General features: G+C 44.4%; 1 protein-coding gene and 1 long non-coding RNA gene across 8 annotated transcripts; one reads left to right on the top strand and one right to left on the bottom strand.

Annotated features, from left to right (window-relative positions):
* The first annotated feature begins 1,587 nt into the window (after nucleotides 1-1,587).
* On the top strand, nucleotides 1,588-15,343 carry kumpel (kin of rumpel). 7 transcript variants are annotated; one of them, XM_033382622.1, is made up of 10 exons: nucleotides 1,588-2,533; nucleotides 4,357-4,516; nucleotides 7,233-7,298; nucleotides 7,365-7,416; nucleotides 7,524-7,591; nucleotides 9,769-9,923; nucleotides 9,985-10,234; nucleotides 10,304-10,684; nucleotides 10,745-10,917; nucleotides 10,977-11,262. In XM_033382622.1, the coding sequence occupies exons 1-10, from the start codon at nucleotides 1,995-1,997 to the stop codon at nucleotides 11,188-11,190; spliced, it is 2,058 nt and encodes a 685-aa protein (XP_033238513.1). In that variant the 5' UTR covers nucleotides 1,588-1,994; the 3' UTR covers nucleotides 11,191-11,262. The 7 variants fall into 7 exon arrangements, with proteins under 7 accessions (XP_033238513.1, XP_033238510.1, XP_003736691.2 ...); XM_033382619.1 differs by lacking the exons at nucleotides 9,769-9,923; nucleotides 9,985-10,234; nucleotides 10,304-10,684; nucleotides 10,745-10,917 and adding exons at nucleotides 7,661-7,815; nucleotides 7,875-8,124; nucleotides 8,234-8,614; nucleotides 8,674-8,846; XM_003736643.3 differs by lacking the exons at nucleotides 7,233-7,298; nucleotides 7,365-7,416; nucleotides 7,524-7,591 and adding exons at nucleotides 9,340-9,405; nucleotides 9,470-9,521; nucleotides 9,632-9,699 and having other exon boundaries at nucleotides 10,977-11,190.
* Nucleotides 5,018-5,508, bottom strand: LOC117184523 (uncharacterized). Its single transcript, XR_004469926.1, has 2 exons — nucleotides 5,319-5,508; nucleotides 5,018-5,248 (listed from the first exon to the last, which is right to left on the bottom strand). It is a non-coding gene; the product is annotated as an uncharacterized lncRNA (long non-coding RNA).
* Nucleotides 15,344-15,704: the final 361 nt, after the last annotated feature.

The raw sequence follows: 15,704 nt of genomic DNA, 5'->3' as shown, positions 1-15,704 counted from the left end.
GGTGTAATTTTCACTTGTTATCATTTACTTGCAGTTTTTCTACTTTAACTATGGGGCTGGGCATCCGTTGAAATCTAATTATAGTATGTTGAAACTTTTGAAGGAAACCGAACTTTTGGAACTGGGCTAAAGTCTTGAAGTTGATCAAATTGTTTAATAATTCTAATGGAAAACTCAATTATGTTTTTGTGTAATCATTTAATCTGCTTGTACTTGCTTCCTTGATACATCCCAACCAAAGGTTTTCCTCAGCAAAAGGTTTCCCAACAGTGGAAGTCACGTTGTGTGTGCATTATTTAGGTTTCTCAAATTGAATTTCGCTTGCCTTCTCTCAGATCTCCGACTATATATAGTACACGTACTATTGTAACTGTTGTAATTGATTGTCAAGAATCAATTAGTGCGTTTGCAGGGCCTGGAGCTTAGACTGGATGTAGTTGACTGTTTTAAGTTAACCCAAATTGCTGCACAATTCAGAGGCAGATAGCTTTGCCATTGTCCGCCCATTAATGTGCATTAAATCCAATAAAATAGAGCTGGAGCAGCAAGTGAAATGGAGGCGAGTGAAGGCGAGTACGAGTCCGAGCGACAACGTTTCCATTTACTTTGCACTTGGGTTGGGTTTCATTGGAGGGCAAAGTCAGCCAAGAGTGGGATCTGCCACAGTTCTACAGTTTCACGCGGTGGCTCTGTCAGTCGGATATAGCCAATTTGGGCATTTGAACGGTTAGCTAACTCTGTTGGCCATTTTTAAAATTCGATTTCAGTCGCATCCTGTTTCGCAGCTTAAATCAATTTGCTGTCAATTTGCGAAGGTTAGGCGGAAAAATGCCCTCAAATGGACAAAATGGACTGAAAAGTGTTGATATATTCCCCATATTTAATTCAATTTCAATTACGAATGTATTCATCACGCATAAGTCATGCCTTGGCCTTGGCCTGGCGCATTCAGCAAATACTTAGCCGATCTTGATGGTCGGCTTTAATCTTCGACAAATACAATGTCTCGGGCAACACTCTGCTACATGGATCGGCTATCCTTAATACAGTTACCTATATGTTTCTCTCAATCTTGTTCCCCAGTGTTGTGATAACCAGTAGCCACTTGTTAAAACCAAACAGCGCCCGTAAGTGACGCACCCGGGCTTCGTATATTCTAATGGAATTTTACTCCGCTTTGATGTTGTAAAACTTTGTTAAACAAAAGAGTGGGATTTAGCCATCCAAACTCTGGGGGTATATGCATTTATATATATTACCGAGCGGCGGGGCTAAAGCCGCAGACATGCCACGTCCGTGTACAAAGAAAGTAATTTACGATCTGGCAGATCTAATGGCAGACGCATCATAAGTACACGCGGCACCAAATGGGGGGTGTGCACTTGTCTGTCTATTCTAGGCCTGAGTCGCCGAGTGTCGCCGGGCCTGCCATGCCCCTGGCAAATTAGGTGATAAAGCTTTACACAAAGCCTCAGCCCACACGATACAAGATTTGTGTGAATTATGAGAGGGAGGTCGGTCGCTGGTGATGCTGATGCTTTGTCATGGAAGGTTGATAGGATCTCTGGAGATCTCTAACGCCACTAGGGTCGAATAATTGAGATCAGTGTTCAGCCGAGATTTGGAGCAACCACTTGTGTGTGCTCTCGTCTAGATTCAAAAAGAACGGGTCGCCGTGAGATCGTAGTCAAGGATCACTCAAGGATCTACGGATATAACATTTGTAGTATTTTTTTCACTTAGAAGATATTTTAGTTAAGAAAAGTGGATTCAAATAAACTTTTTGCTAAGCAGTGAATCGATTGAAGTTGAAAGTGTTCTTGAATTGGAGCTACAAAAACTAAATAGATTCCTAATGAAAAATCGAAACCGATTCGTAGTGCCAAACTAATACAAAAGTAATCAAATCCGAAGGCATTAAAGCCAATGCGATTGAGCGCGGCTGGAAGTCAATAAAAATAAATACATAAAAGCAAGTTGTGGTCCAGGAAATAATGTCAGCCACCACGAGTCCAGCCGACTCATCTACTGCCACGGGCGGCCCCACCACAACCACAACTCCAACCATCTCCACCTCCACCGCCGCCGCAACAGTAACCAATGCGATTGTGAAGACAGTGGAGGCCATAATTAGCAGCACGGCTCCAGCAGCCAGCCAAAGTGCCAGTCCGAGCCCCAGTGGCTTTTCAACGCCCACTCAATCGCCCACTTCCTCATCCACTCCCACGACGACAGCCTCCATGGGCGGCCCGGAAGAGAAACTCAGCGTGCAGGATTTGAGCCAGACACTGCAGCACTTTGGCGTTGTTGACTATTTGGTGTTCATAGCCATGCTGGCGGTCTGCGCCGTCATCGGGGTCTATTTCGGCTTCATCGAAAAGAAGCAGAAGGCAAAGAAGAAGGGACAGCTGGCCGGCAAGGATGGGGCTGGCGCGGCCGGAGTCGAGGAGCGACGCGGCTCCGAGGCATTGGATTACCTGGTGGGCGGTCGTCAAATGAAAGTGTTTCCGGTCGCGCTGTCACTAGTGGCCAGGTGAGTTACCGTTACGGCTATATGTAAATGTTAAATTGGTATTGGCCACGTAGCTTTTGTTGTTGTTATTGTTGTTGTATCTGGCTGGATATCCAACAGGATATGTGGCACTGCTGTTTAATTGCTTTTGACGTGGCCAGAACAATAGAGAGTGAGGTAGTTTAATGTGTGCGGGGCTCTACGATTTGATGGGTTTTCCTAAAGTCAATTCCGCCTCTTCTGTTTCTTTACGTCTCTTAAAGGATAATCCTTAAAGTTGAGTGGGATGCATTTCCCTGGATGGTTTATTCTATATGAAATTCAGGCATGTATTTTGAGGGATTTTAAGAGGATAATCTCCTCAAATTGATGAGGATGTGCATACACTTGAATTCAGTAATAATATTTGCACAAATTATCGTAATGGGCTTGGCTTATCCCTGGCAAATCAATCTAAATATTTTCGGCAATTTTCCACATCGACCAAACGTGCGTATACGTAATCTAAGCAAAAGACCAGACCGTCGTCTGGCTGGACGGCAATTGTTTGGCCAGGGCAAACAGAATAACATTTTATTTAAAAGTTTTCTTTACAAGCCCCCGGATGGCGTAAACAATATTCATTGTCAGGGTCAAGCCTATTATGGCCGATGATGAGGACAATAATGATGATGTTGATAATGATGGGATTCAGGGCGATGCTGATTGTGCTGATATTGAAACGGCTTGCGGAACTTTCGCCAAGTAAATATACGAGTTTGTACCGAGAATCTGGCGTATAAATACAACTTAGCAGCTTTCTGTGTCTAAGCCAGATTGAAGTTATTTAAACTTACGCCCGCCGCCAACTCAAATAATTTGCCCAAAATTACTTTTTCTTTGCCGTTGCTATTCCTATTGCTGTTGCGGTTCGGCGGAGTGACCTTGGACGGTAGAACTGGGGGACTCTTTGACACGTTTTGGTCAAGCACCTTTCGCAGGGTGCGGCCCTTTTGTCTTAGGCGTGTTGTCGCCGCATTAATGACCAGGCCGTCAGGTCCTGGTCTCCACAATACCATACCGGTTGTACTCTAGTACTTGGTCATTTGCCTCGGCTGACAATTGTTTTGTGCGCCTTTTATTGTTATGGCATTCTATTTGTTGTCGTTTGCCTTTTGCAACAAATTCGGCCAACGTGCTTTGAATCACAATTACATGCCGCATCATTTTTTCTTCTCTTCTGTCCTCTCAAAATTTCTTTTGTGGCAGGGATATTTTTTTCAATTTTTCAAATACGAGTAGGCCCCCTGCATAAGATTGTGTGTTCGGTGTGTGTTTGTCTGCATACTTTAACGCCGCTTGTTATCAACTTTTAATGGCATTTCTCTTTCGGTTGCCCAACTTTTTTTCTGTTCTGGCAAATCATTTGTTTTGTGTGGCCGAAATTGAAATGATGATTGTTATGGACATTAATCATTAAAATCAGATTACGGAATGCACGAGAAGCCAGAGAAAGTTTTCTTTCGCCCAATGCGGACCAGACAGAATGTTAGCCCGATTACCATTTGCGCCACATTTCTGTTAGTCATAATCCAATCGATTTGCTGTTAAGAGATGAGCTTAGTAAATGCTGGCAGAGTTTCTTCTTAAATTTCTTTCACCTTCCCGCTGACTTTTGCCGTATAGCTTCGGGGCCAGTCAAGCCTGAACTTAATTTAATTAAAAACTTATTTTAAGCGAAAGGAAAATGAAATTTCAGGCTGGAGTAAAAATAAACCTTGATCAATCGGTCGTCAATTAGTGTTAGTCCAACTTTATGCCTTGGACATAATTGAGCTGGACTAATATTTTACCTCTCTCCACAGCTTCGTCTCGGGCATTTCTCTTTTGGGCACCTCGACGGAAATCTATGTGTATGGCACACAGTACGCCTTCATCCTGGTGACCCTGGCCATCTCGGGCGCCATCTCGTGGTACATCTTCCTGCCGGTGTTCTGCAACCTGCAGCTGACATCCACCTATGAGGTAAGCTGAACGTTCTCCGAATCGATGGAGATGTTAGTGTCTGCATGTTACACATTAATTCGATTTTTTGAGTGCATAAAAATCTGTATTTTCTCTAATATTTGATGGCATGCTATTGTGTAAGTAAAATTTAAGGGAAACGAGTATTTCCATGGCATTTCTTTGTGTGATAAAAACAAAGCAGTGCAAGGGTCAGACTCAGAGCCGGCGTGCAATCAGCTGAAAATGTTTTTTGCCTCCTCTGTATTTGCATGCCGTTGCAATTACATTGGGGGTTGGGGTGTCCCGTTGTTGTTCGATATCTACGAGGGTATGGGGCACACAATGCCAGCTGCAATAAGCCAGAACAATACCAATTGTCTCGACTGACATACGGAAATTTCGTTGCTGCTGTAGTTGTTCCTGGTCCTGGTAGCTGGTTTCTGGTTTCTGGCTTCTGGTAGTCGTAGTAGTTTATAAGTTAGTACTGGCAACATGGCGTATGAGTAATATTCGATTATGTATGCGCGACGTAGCCGCACAGCCACATTCTATGTGTCCGTGTACTTGTGCGTGTACGTGTACGTGTCCGTGTCCGTGTGGGTGGGCAATGTTTATTGTGTTAACCAAATGCCGAAGAACCAATGGAAAAAAAATATTTACAGTACTTCGAGATGCGCTTTAACAAATCGGTTCGCCTGCTGGGATCCGCCCTCTTCACCTGCTCAAACGTAAGTTGAATACAATTTTGAACTAAAAAAGAAAAGAATAGTTAAAAGAATCTTCCAAGTGCTCCGGAAATAGCCTTTTGTATTGACTTAACTTCTTTTGAATCTTCTTTCAATAGCTGATCTGGCTGCCCATTGTCATCTTTGTGCCTGCCCTGGCCTTTAATCAAGGTAAGAGGGCTTTCAATTGACAAATGCATTCACGGAGTGCGAGATACTCCTAGAGAAAGTACTTGTCTGCGGAAAGTGTTGACTTTTGTATAATTTTTACAGTCACCGGCATAAATATACATGTTATCACACCCATCGTGTGCGTCATCTGCATATTCTACACAACTGCCGGTGGCCTGAAGGCCGTTGTCTGGACAGATGTGATCCAGACCATTGTGATGGTGCTCGCCATTTTCTTTGTCATCATTAAGGGCACTATGGATGTGGGCGGCCTCGGTGTGGTTATCCAGCGCAACTTCGACAGCGGACGTCTCGAATGGCCGGAGTACGTGAAATTTTAATAACCTAAAGATTTCAATGATAAAATTATCACTTGCCTTTGTGTGTTTTACTTTTTGACAGACTTCTATAAAAGATTTTTCTACATTCCCTCTTATCTACCAAACAGAATGACATTCGATCCAAAAGTACGCATGTCCATGATTGCTATGATGTTGGGAAACGTGGGACAATTTGCATATCAATTGGGCTGTAATCAGATCATTATACAGCGCTACAATTCGCTGCCCGGAAAGAAGGAGATGGCCCAGACGTCGTTCATCTTCATTGTCGGATTGACTGTCCTCAATGCAGTTTGCCTATACAACGGACTCTTGCTCTATGCCACATACTACGACTGCGATCCGCTGACCACTAAGGTGGGACCAAACTGTTTGAAAGATACATTTAGCATTTTTTTGAAGGGTGAAATTGCTTGCAGTTGGCAGTGGCAAAGGATCAGCTAGTACCTCTGCTGGTGGTGCAGTCGCTTAGCTCCTTTCCTGGAGTTCCTGGCATGTTTGTGGCCGGCGTGTTTAGTGCTGCACTTAGTTCTCTGTCAACGGGTCTCAATTCACTGGCTGCTGTCTTCCTGGAGGATTACATTAAGCCGTTGAGAAAGAAGCCCATGACCGAGCATGAGGTTGCTATTACAGTGCGCCTCTGTACGGTCATTATAGGCGTCCTGTCCGTTGGCCTGGTCTTTGTGGTCGAGCGCATGGGCACTCATGTGATGCAGCTCTCCATGACCGTGGGTGCGATTGTCAATGGTCCTCTGATGGGCCTGTTTGTGATGGGACTGCTGATCCCGAGCATTAATTCAAAGGTCTGTATTCCCAAGGAAGTGCTTGAGTTAGAAAAATAAGGATAAATATTCTTGTCTATCCAGAGCGCACTGTTGGGCACCGTTGTCTCGTTCTTCTTCATGGCCTGGCTGTGTCTCTCAGCCCAAATGGCTGTTACATCGGGGGAGATGCAGTGGGAGACCAAGCCGGTAAGCACCGATGGATGTACCTACGAATTCGAGCGTCCCTTGGTAACCCCAGCAAATGTCACCATTCCAAAGGCAGAGCAAGCGTAAGTTTTCCGTTATACCTTTTGTGTAATCATCGAGTTTTTACCTTAAAAACTATTTTTACAGGCCCCTTAGTTTTGGGGAGGAGATCTATCATGTTTCCTTCATGTTTTACTCCCTGATCGGATCCGCTGTGGCTGTGGTGGTTGCCCAGCTGTCAGGCTTCTTCTTTGGCCGCAATGACCCCAAAGATGTGGACCCCGACCTGCTGTCCCCCTGCATCCGGAGATTCTATAAGACCAACTATGCCACCGTTCAGCTGGAAGAGAATACCTTAACGAATTTCAATGATAAATGTTAGAGCTATCTTTTGCCATGTACTTGTTAATAAAATTTACTATTAAGAAGGAAGATATTTCAATTCTCTTAGATAAACTATATTTTGAAACTAACTTCTGTCTTAGTGAATCGATCGAAACTAAACCAATCATTTTAATCACTTTAGTACTTTCAATTGCGCTACGGTGCTGGCATACGCAATTTGGGTGCAGTGCTCTTCATAGTGGACACGGTAAGCACTTCACTCCAGCATTTATTTGACACTAGTTTCACACTATCCGCCCTCTCTCTCCCACAGACAATCTGGCTGCCACTATGCATGTATATCCCGGCTATCACCTATAGCCAGGGTGAGTTTAATTTTGTCATGTACCCTACTATTCTCATTACTCCTCCGTCTATCCACCCATATATGTACACTCGTTGGTATGCGGAATTATTGGTATATTGCATTCAGTAACCGGCACTGGCATATATGTAATCACGCCCATTGTGTGCATCATCTGCACCTTCTACACGTGTGTGGTGAGGTCTAATTAAATCTTGCTGCCATTTTGTCAGTGCGGAGGCAACTCGAAGTCTTTGTCATTTCAGGGCGGACTGAAGGCCGTCATTTGGTCAGATGTAATACAGAGTTTCGTGATGTTCGGCTCTATTTTGGTGGTGTGCATCAAGGGCACCTACGATGTGGGCGGACTGGCGGTTGTTCTGCAACGCAACGAAGAAAGTGGACGTCTCAATGCCCCGGAGTAAGTCATGGGCGATATTGATTGGCAGTTTTCCGCTAAAAGAATTTTCCTCCTCTTAGATGGACATGGGATCCCACCGTGCGATTGTCCATGTTGTCTGTAATTGTGGGCGGAACTCTTCATAAGATACAATCCTCGGATGTAAATCAGATCTCCATTCAGCGCTTCCTCTCCTTGCCCAGCTATGAGCATGCGAAGCGTTGCATGCAAGTTTTTACACTGCTCTTGATATTCCTCTTGAGCTGTTGCTGCTACATGGGATTGGTGTCCTATGCCGTCTACCATGAATGTGATCCCATTAGCACAAAGGTAATCAATCATTTTCAAATAAGATCCTCTCAAAGCTTAGGTGCTGCGGCACAAAACTTTCCCACTCGTTTAAGTATATTATTCTTTTACTTCTAAACTCTTTGAACAGCTGGCCAAGGCTAGTGATCAGCTTCCTTCGCTGCTGATGATGCGTACTCTAGGATCGATGCCGGGTCTGCCAGGACTCTTTGTTGCCGGGGTCTTCAGTGCAGCCCTTAGTTCCCTTTCGACGGGCCTCAATTCCTTGGCATGTGTTCTTACACAGGATATTGTCCAACCCTTGCTAAAGAAACCCTTGACGGAGCGCCAGACTGCGTTTTGGCTGCGTGGGATAGTCGTTGGCTTTGGTTTTTCATGCATTGGGATGGTTAAGATCGTCGAAAAGCTGGGAAATGTGGTTCCACTTGCTACAACCGTAGGCGCTGTATCAATGGGTCCACTTTTAGGCATTTATGGCATGGGCGTGGGACTGCCATGGGTCAAGGGAAAGGTGAGTTGTCCCCTGAAATATCATTTAACTGAACCTCGATTTGAATTGTTTTTTTCCAGAGTGTCATGGTGGGTAGCCTGGTTTCCTTCCTGGTCCTGGCCTGGATATGTATCAACGCACAACTAGGTCAAATGAATGGCGAGATTCGTTATCCCAAGATGCCCGTTTCGGTCGAGGGCTGTGATTACACCTTCGACAACGCCACTGTCTTTCAGGCTATCTATGAGTACAGGTAAGTATAGGATCTCTATGGGTTCATCTTTAACATCGATATTTCTCCATCTATTCTAGTCCTTCGGATCGTAATCTTTACCACTTATCCTTTTTCTGGTACACCGCTTTTGGCGGGGTCATTTGCACAGTTTTTTCTCTGCTGGCTAGCCTGTTTTTTGGCTGGGAGGACTTGTCTCAAATGGATCCCGCCTTGATCACGACCTGCATGCGTCGATTCCTGCCCAACAAAAACTACCAAGCCGTCAAAATGCAGGATCTTTTTAAGCGCAAGGAATGCCATGCGGAGACCGAAATAAATTCTTAAGCTAAAACAATAAAGATGCAGTTTTACTTTTGCCTGAACTACTATTTTTTTTCTTAAGTCTGACTTGTAACTAATCTTGCATCTGTATGGTTGTGCATGATACTAAAGTCTGTCTTATTGAATACTATTTCAAATAGTTAAATCCTTCAAGCGATTAAAACTGACCAAAACCCTTGAAACACTTTAGTATTTTCAATATCGCTATGGTGCTGGCATACGCAATTTCGGAGCCATACTCTTCATAGTAGGCACGGTAAGTACTTCAGCCCAACATTTATTTTAACCAAGTCTCAAACTATGTCCGCTTTCTCCCGCAGATGCTCTGGTTGCCTGTAGCCATTTACGTCCCGGCTATCACCTATAACCAGGGTGAGTGTTATTTTTCTAGTGCATCAGCATGCCTAAGAACCCATTGTCTATTCATAAACGTATATATGTTTACTCGTTCGTATGCGGAATTATTGGTATATTGCATCCAGTAACCGGCACTGGCATATATGTAATCATGCCCATTGTGTGCATCATCTGCATCTTCTACACGTGTGTGGTGAGGTCCAATTAAATCTTGCTACCATTTTGTCAGTGTGGAGGCAACTCGAAGTCTTTGTCATTTCAGGGTGGATTGAAGGCCGTCATTTGGACAGATGTCATACAGAGTTTCGTGATGTTCGGCTCCATTTTGGCGGTGTGCATCAAGGGCACCTACGATGTGGGCGGACTGCCTGTTGTTCTGCAACGCAACGAGGACAGCGGACGTCTTAATGTGCCAGAGTCAGTATTGCACCATATTGATGCAGGGTTTTCCACTTAATCGTTTAGTTCCTAAGCTTAGATGGACATGGGATCCCACCGTGCGATTGTCCATGTTATCTGTGATTGTGGGCGGCACTCTTCACAAGATGCAATCCTCGGATGTCAATCAAGTCTCTATTCAGCGCTTCCTCTCCTTGCCCAGCTATGAGCATGCGAAGCGTTGCATGCTAGTTTTTACCTTGCTCTTAATATTCCTCTTGAGCTGTTGCTGCTACATGGGCTTGGTGTCCTATGCCGTCTACCATGACTGTGATCCCATTAGCACAAAGGTAATCCCACTCGCTATCAGAGTACTCTTAAAATAATGTTCCGTAATATTCTATTGCATATCTATCTAGCTGGCCAAGGCTAGTGATCAGCTCCCTTCGCTACTGATGATGCGTACTCTAGGATCGTGGCCGGGTTTGCCCGGACTTTTTGTTGCCGGGGTCTTCAGTGCAGCCCTTAGTTCCCTTTCTACGGGTCTCAATTCATTGGCTTGTGTGGTCACTCAAGATATTGTGCGACCCTTGCTGAGGAAACCCCTAACTGAGCGCCAGACTGCGTTTTGGCTGCGTGCAATTGTCGTTGGCTTTGGCTTCTCATGCATCGGGATGGTTAACATCGTGGAGAAGCTGGGAAATGTCATTCCGCTGGTCACAACCACATCGGCCGTGACAATGGGTCCACTTTTGGGCATTTATTGCATGGGCGTGGGTCTGCCATGGGTCAAAGGAAAGGTGAGTTATCCTCTGATATATAATACAATTTTTCCTTCATTTGAATGGGTTCCTTGCCAGAGTGTCATGGTGGGCAGCCTTGTTTCCTTCCTGGCCCTGGGCTGGATATGTGTGAAGGCTCAGCTGGGGAAAATGAATGGCGAGATTCGTTATCCCAAGATGCCCGTTTCAGTCGAGGGCTGTGATTACAGCTTCGATAACGCCACTGTCTTTCAGGCCATCCATGATTACAGGTAAGTATAGGATCTCTATGGGTTCATCTTTAACATCGATATTTCTCCATCTATTCCAGTCCTTCGGAGCGTAATCTTTACCACTTATCCTTTTTCTGGTACACCGCTTTTGGCGGGGTCATTTGCACAGTTTTTTCTCTGCTGGCTAGCCTGTTTTTTGGCTGGGAGGACCTGTCTCAAATGGATCCCGCCTTGATCACGCCCTGCATGCGTCGATTCCTGCCCAACAAAAACTGCCAGGCCGTGAATATGCAGGATCTGTTTAAGCGCTAGGATTGCGATGCTGACACTGTAAATGATTCTTAAGTTTGACAAATAAAGATATACTATTTCCCTCTGCCTAAACGACTTTTATTTGGCAGTGTTTTGTCCAAGCATGCATATATCACTTTATCAGTCCACCCTGTAAATACGCATTCATCAAAATAATCTATGTTCTGCTTTCTGTTTGATCTATTTATTGTAGTATTTCGAAAGACGTTTCGACAGGCGTATCCGCATCTTTGGATCCTGTCTTTTTGTTGTGATGAATGTGAGTAGAAGTTCTGGCTTGATTGTTCTCTCAAAACTAATCATTTTTATATCTCAGATACTTTGGCAGCCCATATGCATTTATGTTCCGGCCCTGACTTTAAACCAAGGTACGTTAATCCCGTCTTAATCCTGGCTTGTTATGCGAGTATATCTTCATCTTTTCCTTGTTCTACAGTTTCTGGGATAAGTGTTAGCAAGATTGTTCCCATGACCAGTATGGTATGCATTTTATATACCAGTGTTGTAAGTACCCAAAAACCTCGCTCTCACATAAGTTTCTCCTGAGATGAATTAAAAAACCTTATGGTTTTTAGGGCGGCATAAAGGGCGTCGTATGGACAGATGTGATTCAGGGCATTGTGATGATAGGTTCCATGGCCTTTGTCATCGTCAAGGGCACCTTGGACTTGGGTGGCTTGAATGTTGTGCTCGACCGGAATCGCCAGTTCGACCGGTTGGTTGGTCCAGAGTAAGTTTATTTTTAAGGTCTCAATCTTCATGCTTATAGGATTGCCATGCTTAATGAATGAATCTTCTTCAGCATGACCTTAGATCCTACTGTGCGAATGGGTGTCCTTGCTTTGTTCATCGGTGGGGCTTTCTTCAAGCTCCAGGCAAATGGCATCAACCAGAGCATTGTGCAGAGATATCTTACCTTGCCAAACTTCAGAGCAGTGAAACAAGCAATACTATTATCGTTAACTGGCTTTATGATTGTCCTATTGATGTGCGTTTATATTGGAATGCTGGCATTTGCTGAATTCTATCACTGCGATCCCATTACTACTGGTGTAAGTAGATCATTATAAGAAATTATAATTTGTAATACTATATCTATCTTGCAGTTGGCCCGTGCAAAGGATCAAGTTATCCCTCTGTATGTGATGAAAAGTGTTGGGACTTTTCCCGGCCTGGTGGGGCTCTTTGTGGCTGGAGTGTTTAGTGCTGCTCTTAGTTCACTTTCCACGGCACTCAACTCCCTGTCGGGTGTGATTCTGACGGACTTCATAGAACCGTTCCGCAAGAAGCCCCTGACCGAGCGTCAAACCGCCTTCGTGCTGAGGGGTGTGGTTGTGGCCTTTGGTCTACTGTCAATGGCCAGTGTTCCAATTGTGGAGAAACTTGGTCTGGTCATGCAGTTGTCCTCGACAGTGGCTGCCATTACTTGCGGTCCCCTCCTGGGAGCTTTCAGTGTGGGAATGCTTCTGCCATTTGTAAAAACCGAGGTTTGATTTACAATGGATTTTTTTTTGTATTTTATGACAATTAACCCTCCCCATTGAAGAGTCTCCTCACTGGCATTTCGTGTGCCTCAACCTTCACAGCCTATATTGTGGTAAGAGCTCAAATCGCCATATTTACTGGCCAAATGACGTCGCCCACGAAGCCCGTCTCTGTGGAGGATTGCGACTATCTTTTCGATCTGCCTGACAACTGGAATGCCACTACAATGGCGTATGTATATTGTCCCAAGTGGGCGAAGCCAAGCAGGAAAATATCTTAATGTTATCCTTTTTTCCATCACAGAACCCCAGCTGAAGACAAGAGCTTTAGTATCCATGAGATCTCGTTTTTGTGGTACACTACAGTTGGATCTGTGGGCACCTTAGTCGGATCGCTCTTGGCCACCCTATACTTTGGGCGGCAGGATCCTCGGCTGGTGGATAAGGAACTGGTTAGCCCTGTCCTGCGCAAATTCTGGTACGGCGAATACGAGAGTGTGGCCTGTGGTGATAAAACGGAGCTGGCACTCCATGAATCTGTGACTCAACCAAAACTGGATCTGCCTGAAAAGTCCTAGAAGTAGTCATCTTTTATTAAGATATCGCAATAAATGTGTATTCTATCAACTAATGCATTGCATCTTTGTAGTTTTTCTTAGATGTAAGAATTGTTTTGTACCCACACCTAACCGAATGCTGAAGCTTGACTCTTTTAGCTATTCCTGCCTGTGCCTTTCCACCAGAATCAGAGTTTTTTTTAGATCTGGCGAACCAATATACATACTTATACATACTCATTCTTTCAGTACTTTGAGAGACGTTTCAGCAGGCGAATGCGTTTGTTTGGGGCAGCCCTTTTCGTGCTGAAAGCGGTAAGATGATCACACTAGGATTTTCAGTTGAATATCCATTAACTGATTATCTATCTTTTTAGATTGTGTGGCTACCCATAGCTGTCTACGTTCCGGCCCTTACCTTCAACCAGGTGACTGGAATTGGGATTCACACCATCACACCCATTGTGATCGTCATTTGCACCTTTTACACCTGTGTGGGTGGCCTCAAGGGCGTTGTCTACACCGATGTGGTACAGAGCGTGATCATGTATGGATCCCTGATTGTTATCATGATAAAAGGAACTTTGGATTTGGGTGGATTCGGTGTTGTCTGGCGGCGCAATCAGGAAGGTGGACGTCTCAATACGCCAGAGTAAGATGATCCTCCATCAGCATAGAGATACATTCTCATTTAACATTTCTTTAAAACTCCAGTTGGACTATGGATCCCACCGTTCGGCTGAGTGTATTCTCTGTGTTTGTGGGCGGTGTAATCTTCAAGCTTCAGAGCACTTCCATCAATCAGGCCACAGTGCAGCGTTTCATGTCTCTGCCATCACTGAAGCACATCAAACAAACCCTTTACACCTTTACCATTGGTCTGATTCTGCTCTACTGTGGCTGTATCTATATCGGTTTGGTGTGCTATGCCACCTACTACGACTGCGATCCCATGTCAACAGGTGTAAGTAGTACTCATTAAGTTACTGTTGTAAGGAGAAGGAAGCGATATTTTAACTAAGACAAATTCTGTACATCAGCGAGTATGTTTTTTGTAAAACTGTTATTTCATTTAGCTGGCTGGACGTCGGGATCAGCTGGTACCTCTGCTGGTGATGCGCGTCTTGGGTGTTGTTCCTGGCCTGCCAGGACTTTTCGTTTCGGCCGTCTTTAGCGCAGCCTTGAGCTCGCTTTCCACGTTGCTGAACTCTTTGTCCGCCGTTATCCTGGAGGACTTTGTACGCCCAAAGATGGGAAAATCGATGAAAGAGAGCCATGTGGCTCTGACAATGCGTTTGGTGGTGATCATCTTTGGAATTAGCTCTATTTTTATGGTCTATGTGGTGGAGAAACTGGGCATGGTGCTGCAGTTGTCGGCAACACTCCAGTCGAGCTTGTACGGGCCCATGTTGGGCGTTTTCACGGTTGGGATGCTAATGCCTTGGGTGGGCGAAAAGGTAAGAAGAAAGCTCCTTATTTAACTTCTTTCATAATTGGCTTTTGGCTTTTTTGCAGAGCACCTTTGTGGGAAGCATTTGTGCATTTTTAACCATGGCCTGGATAGCTGTCAACGCTCAGATCGCCAATGTCACAGGATCCTTCAGACACAAAAAACTACCTGTCTCCGTTGAGAATTGCGACTATGAGTTTGATATGAATCGATACCTCAACTCTACATCGGAACAGTAAGTCTTGACTATAAACGACAAGTTCTGTGTAACTATTTCGATTGCCTTTATTCAGGGAGCATCACAGTGGATCCTCTGTGTACCACGTTTCGTTTTTGTTATACGCCTTGTTGGGTGCATCGCTCACAATTATCATCGCGAACCTGGCCACATTCATATTCGGTCGTCAGGATGTCAAGGATGTAGATGAGGAACTTCTCGCTCCATTTGTTCAACGATATTTGCGAAAGAATAAATATTATGAGGGTGTGGAGCTGAAGAAGAGAACTAATAATTTATAATCAGCAGTACAAAATATCGACTAAACAATAAGCTGGAGAAAGCATCACTTATAAATTATGTAATTGCGGATGTGTACACTCGAACTAGGTTTAACTTTTCCGGGTATTTGGTTCTTAATATTATATTCAAAATTTGTTCGAAATTTCTTGGAATTTTTGGTTTTTATATTTCTGGATATGATTTGTAGATATAACAGATTTAAACATTTTGTAAACACTTTAACAACTCCAGTCACGATCCATGGATAAACATTTTCGCCATAGCCCAATGCAGATGTGACATTAGAGTTGGCTAGCTTTACCTTAAAGACAGATACCCTTCTAGTACCCCAGTACCCCAGATATGGTACCAATCTCCACGGTCACGTCTCCCAGCTATTAGTCGAAGAGTTGCAAGCCAACGCTGGTCTTCAATTGCAATTGACAATTGTCTTTTGGGCTACCCTTCGCCTACTCGGCTAGCTCTGAGTCGGTCCCCAGAATCCACTAACAAAATACGTAGCA

The sequence above is a fragment of the Drosophila pseudoobscura genome, chromosome 2, assembly GCF_009870125.1.
Source record: "Drosophila pseudoobscura strain MV-25-SWS-2005 chromosome 2, UCI_Dpse_MV25, whole genome shotgun sequence".
Taxonomy (NCBI): domain Eukaryota; kingdom Metazoa; phylum Arthropoda; class Insecta; order Diptera; family Drosophilidae; genus Drosophila; species Drosophila pseudoobscura.
Note: the sequence above shows the minus strand (reverse complement) of the source record. Positions and strands in the feature narration are given on the sequence as shown.

Excerpts from the sequence above, each read along its gene's own strand:
- kumpel (XM_002137628.4), top strand. The coding sequence starts at position 1,995 with ATGTCAGCCACCACGAGTCCAGCCGACTCATCTACTGCCACGGGCGGC. Across the intron at positions 11,450-11,506 it reads GTCTTTTTGTTGTGATGAAT|ATACTTTGGCAGCCCATATG; the intron begins GTGAGTAGAAGT and ends TTTATATCTCAG. Across the intron at positions 11,559-11,626 it reads GGCCCTGACTTTAAACCAAG|TTTCTGGGATAAGTGTTAGC; the intron begins GTACGTTAATCC and ends CTTGTTCTACAG.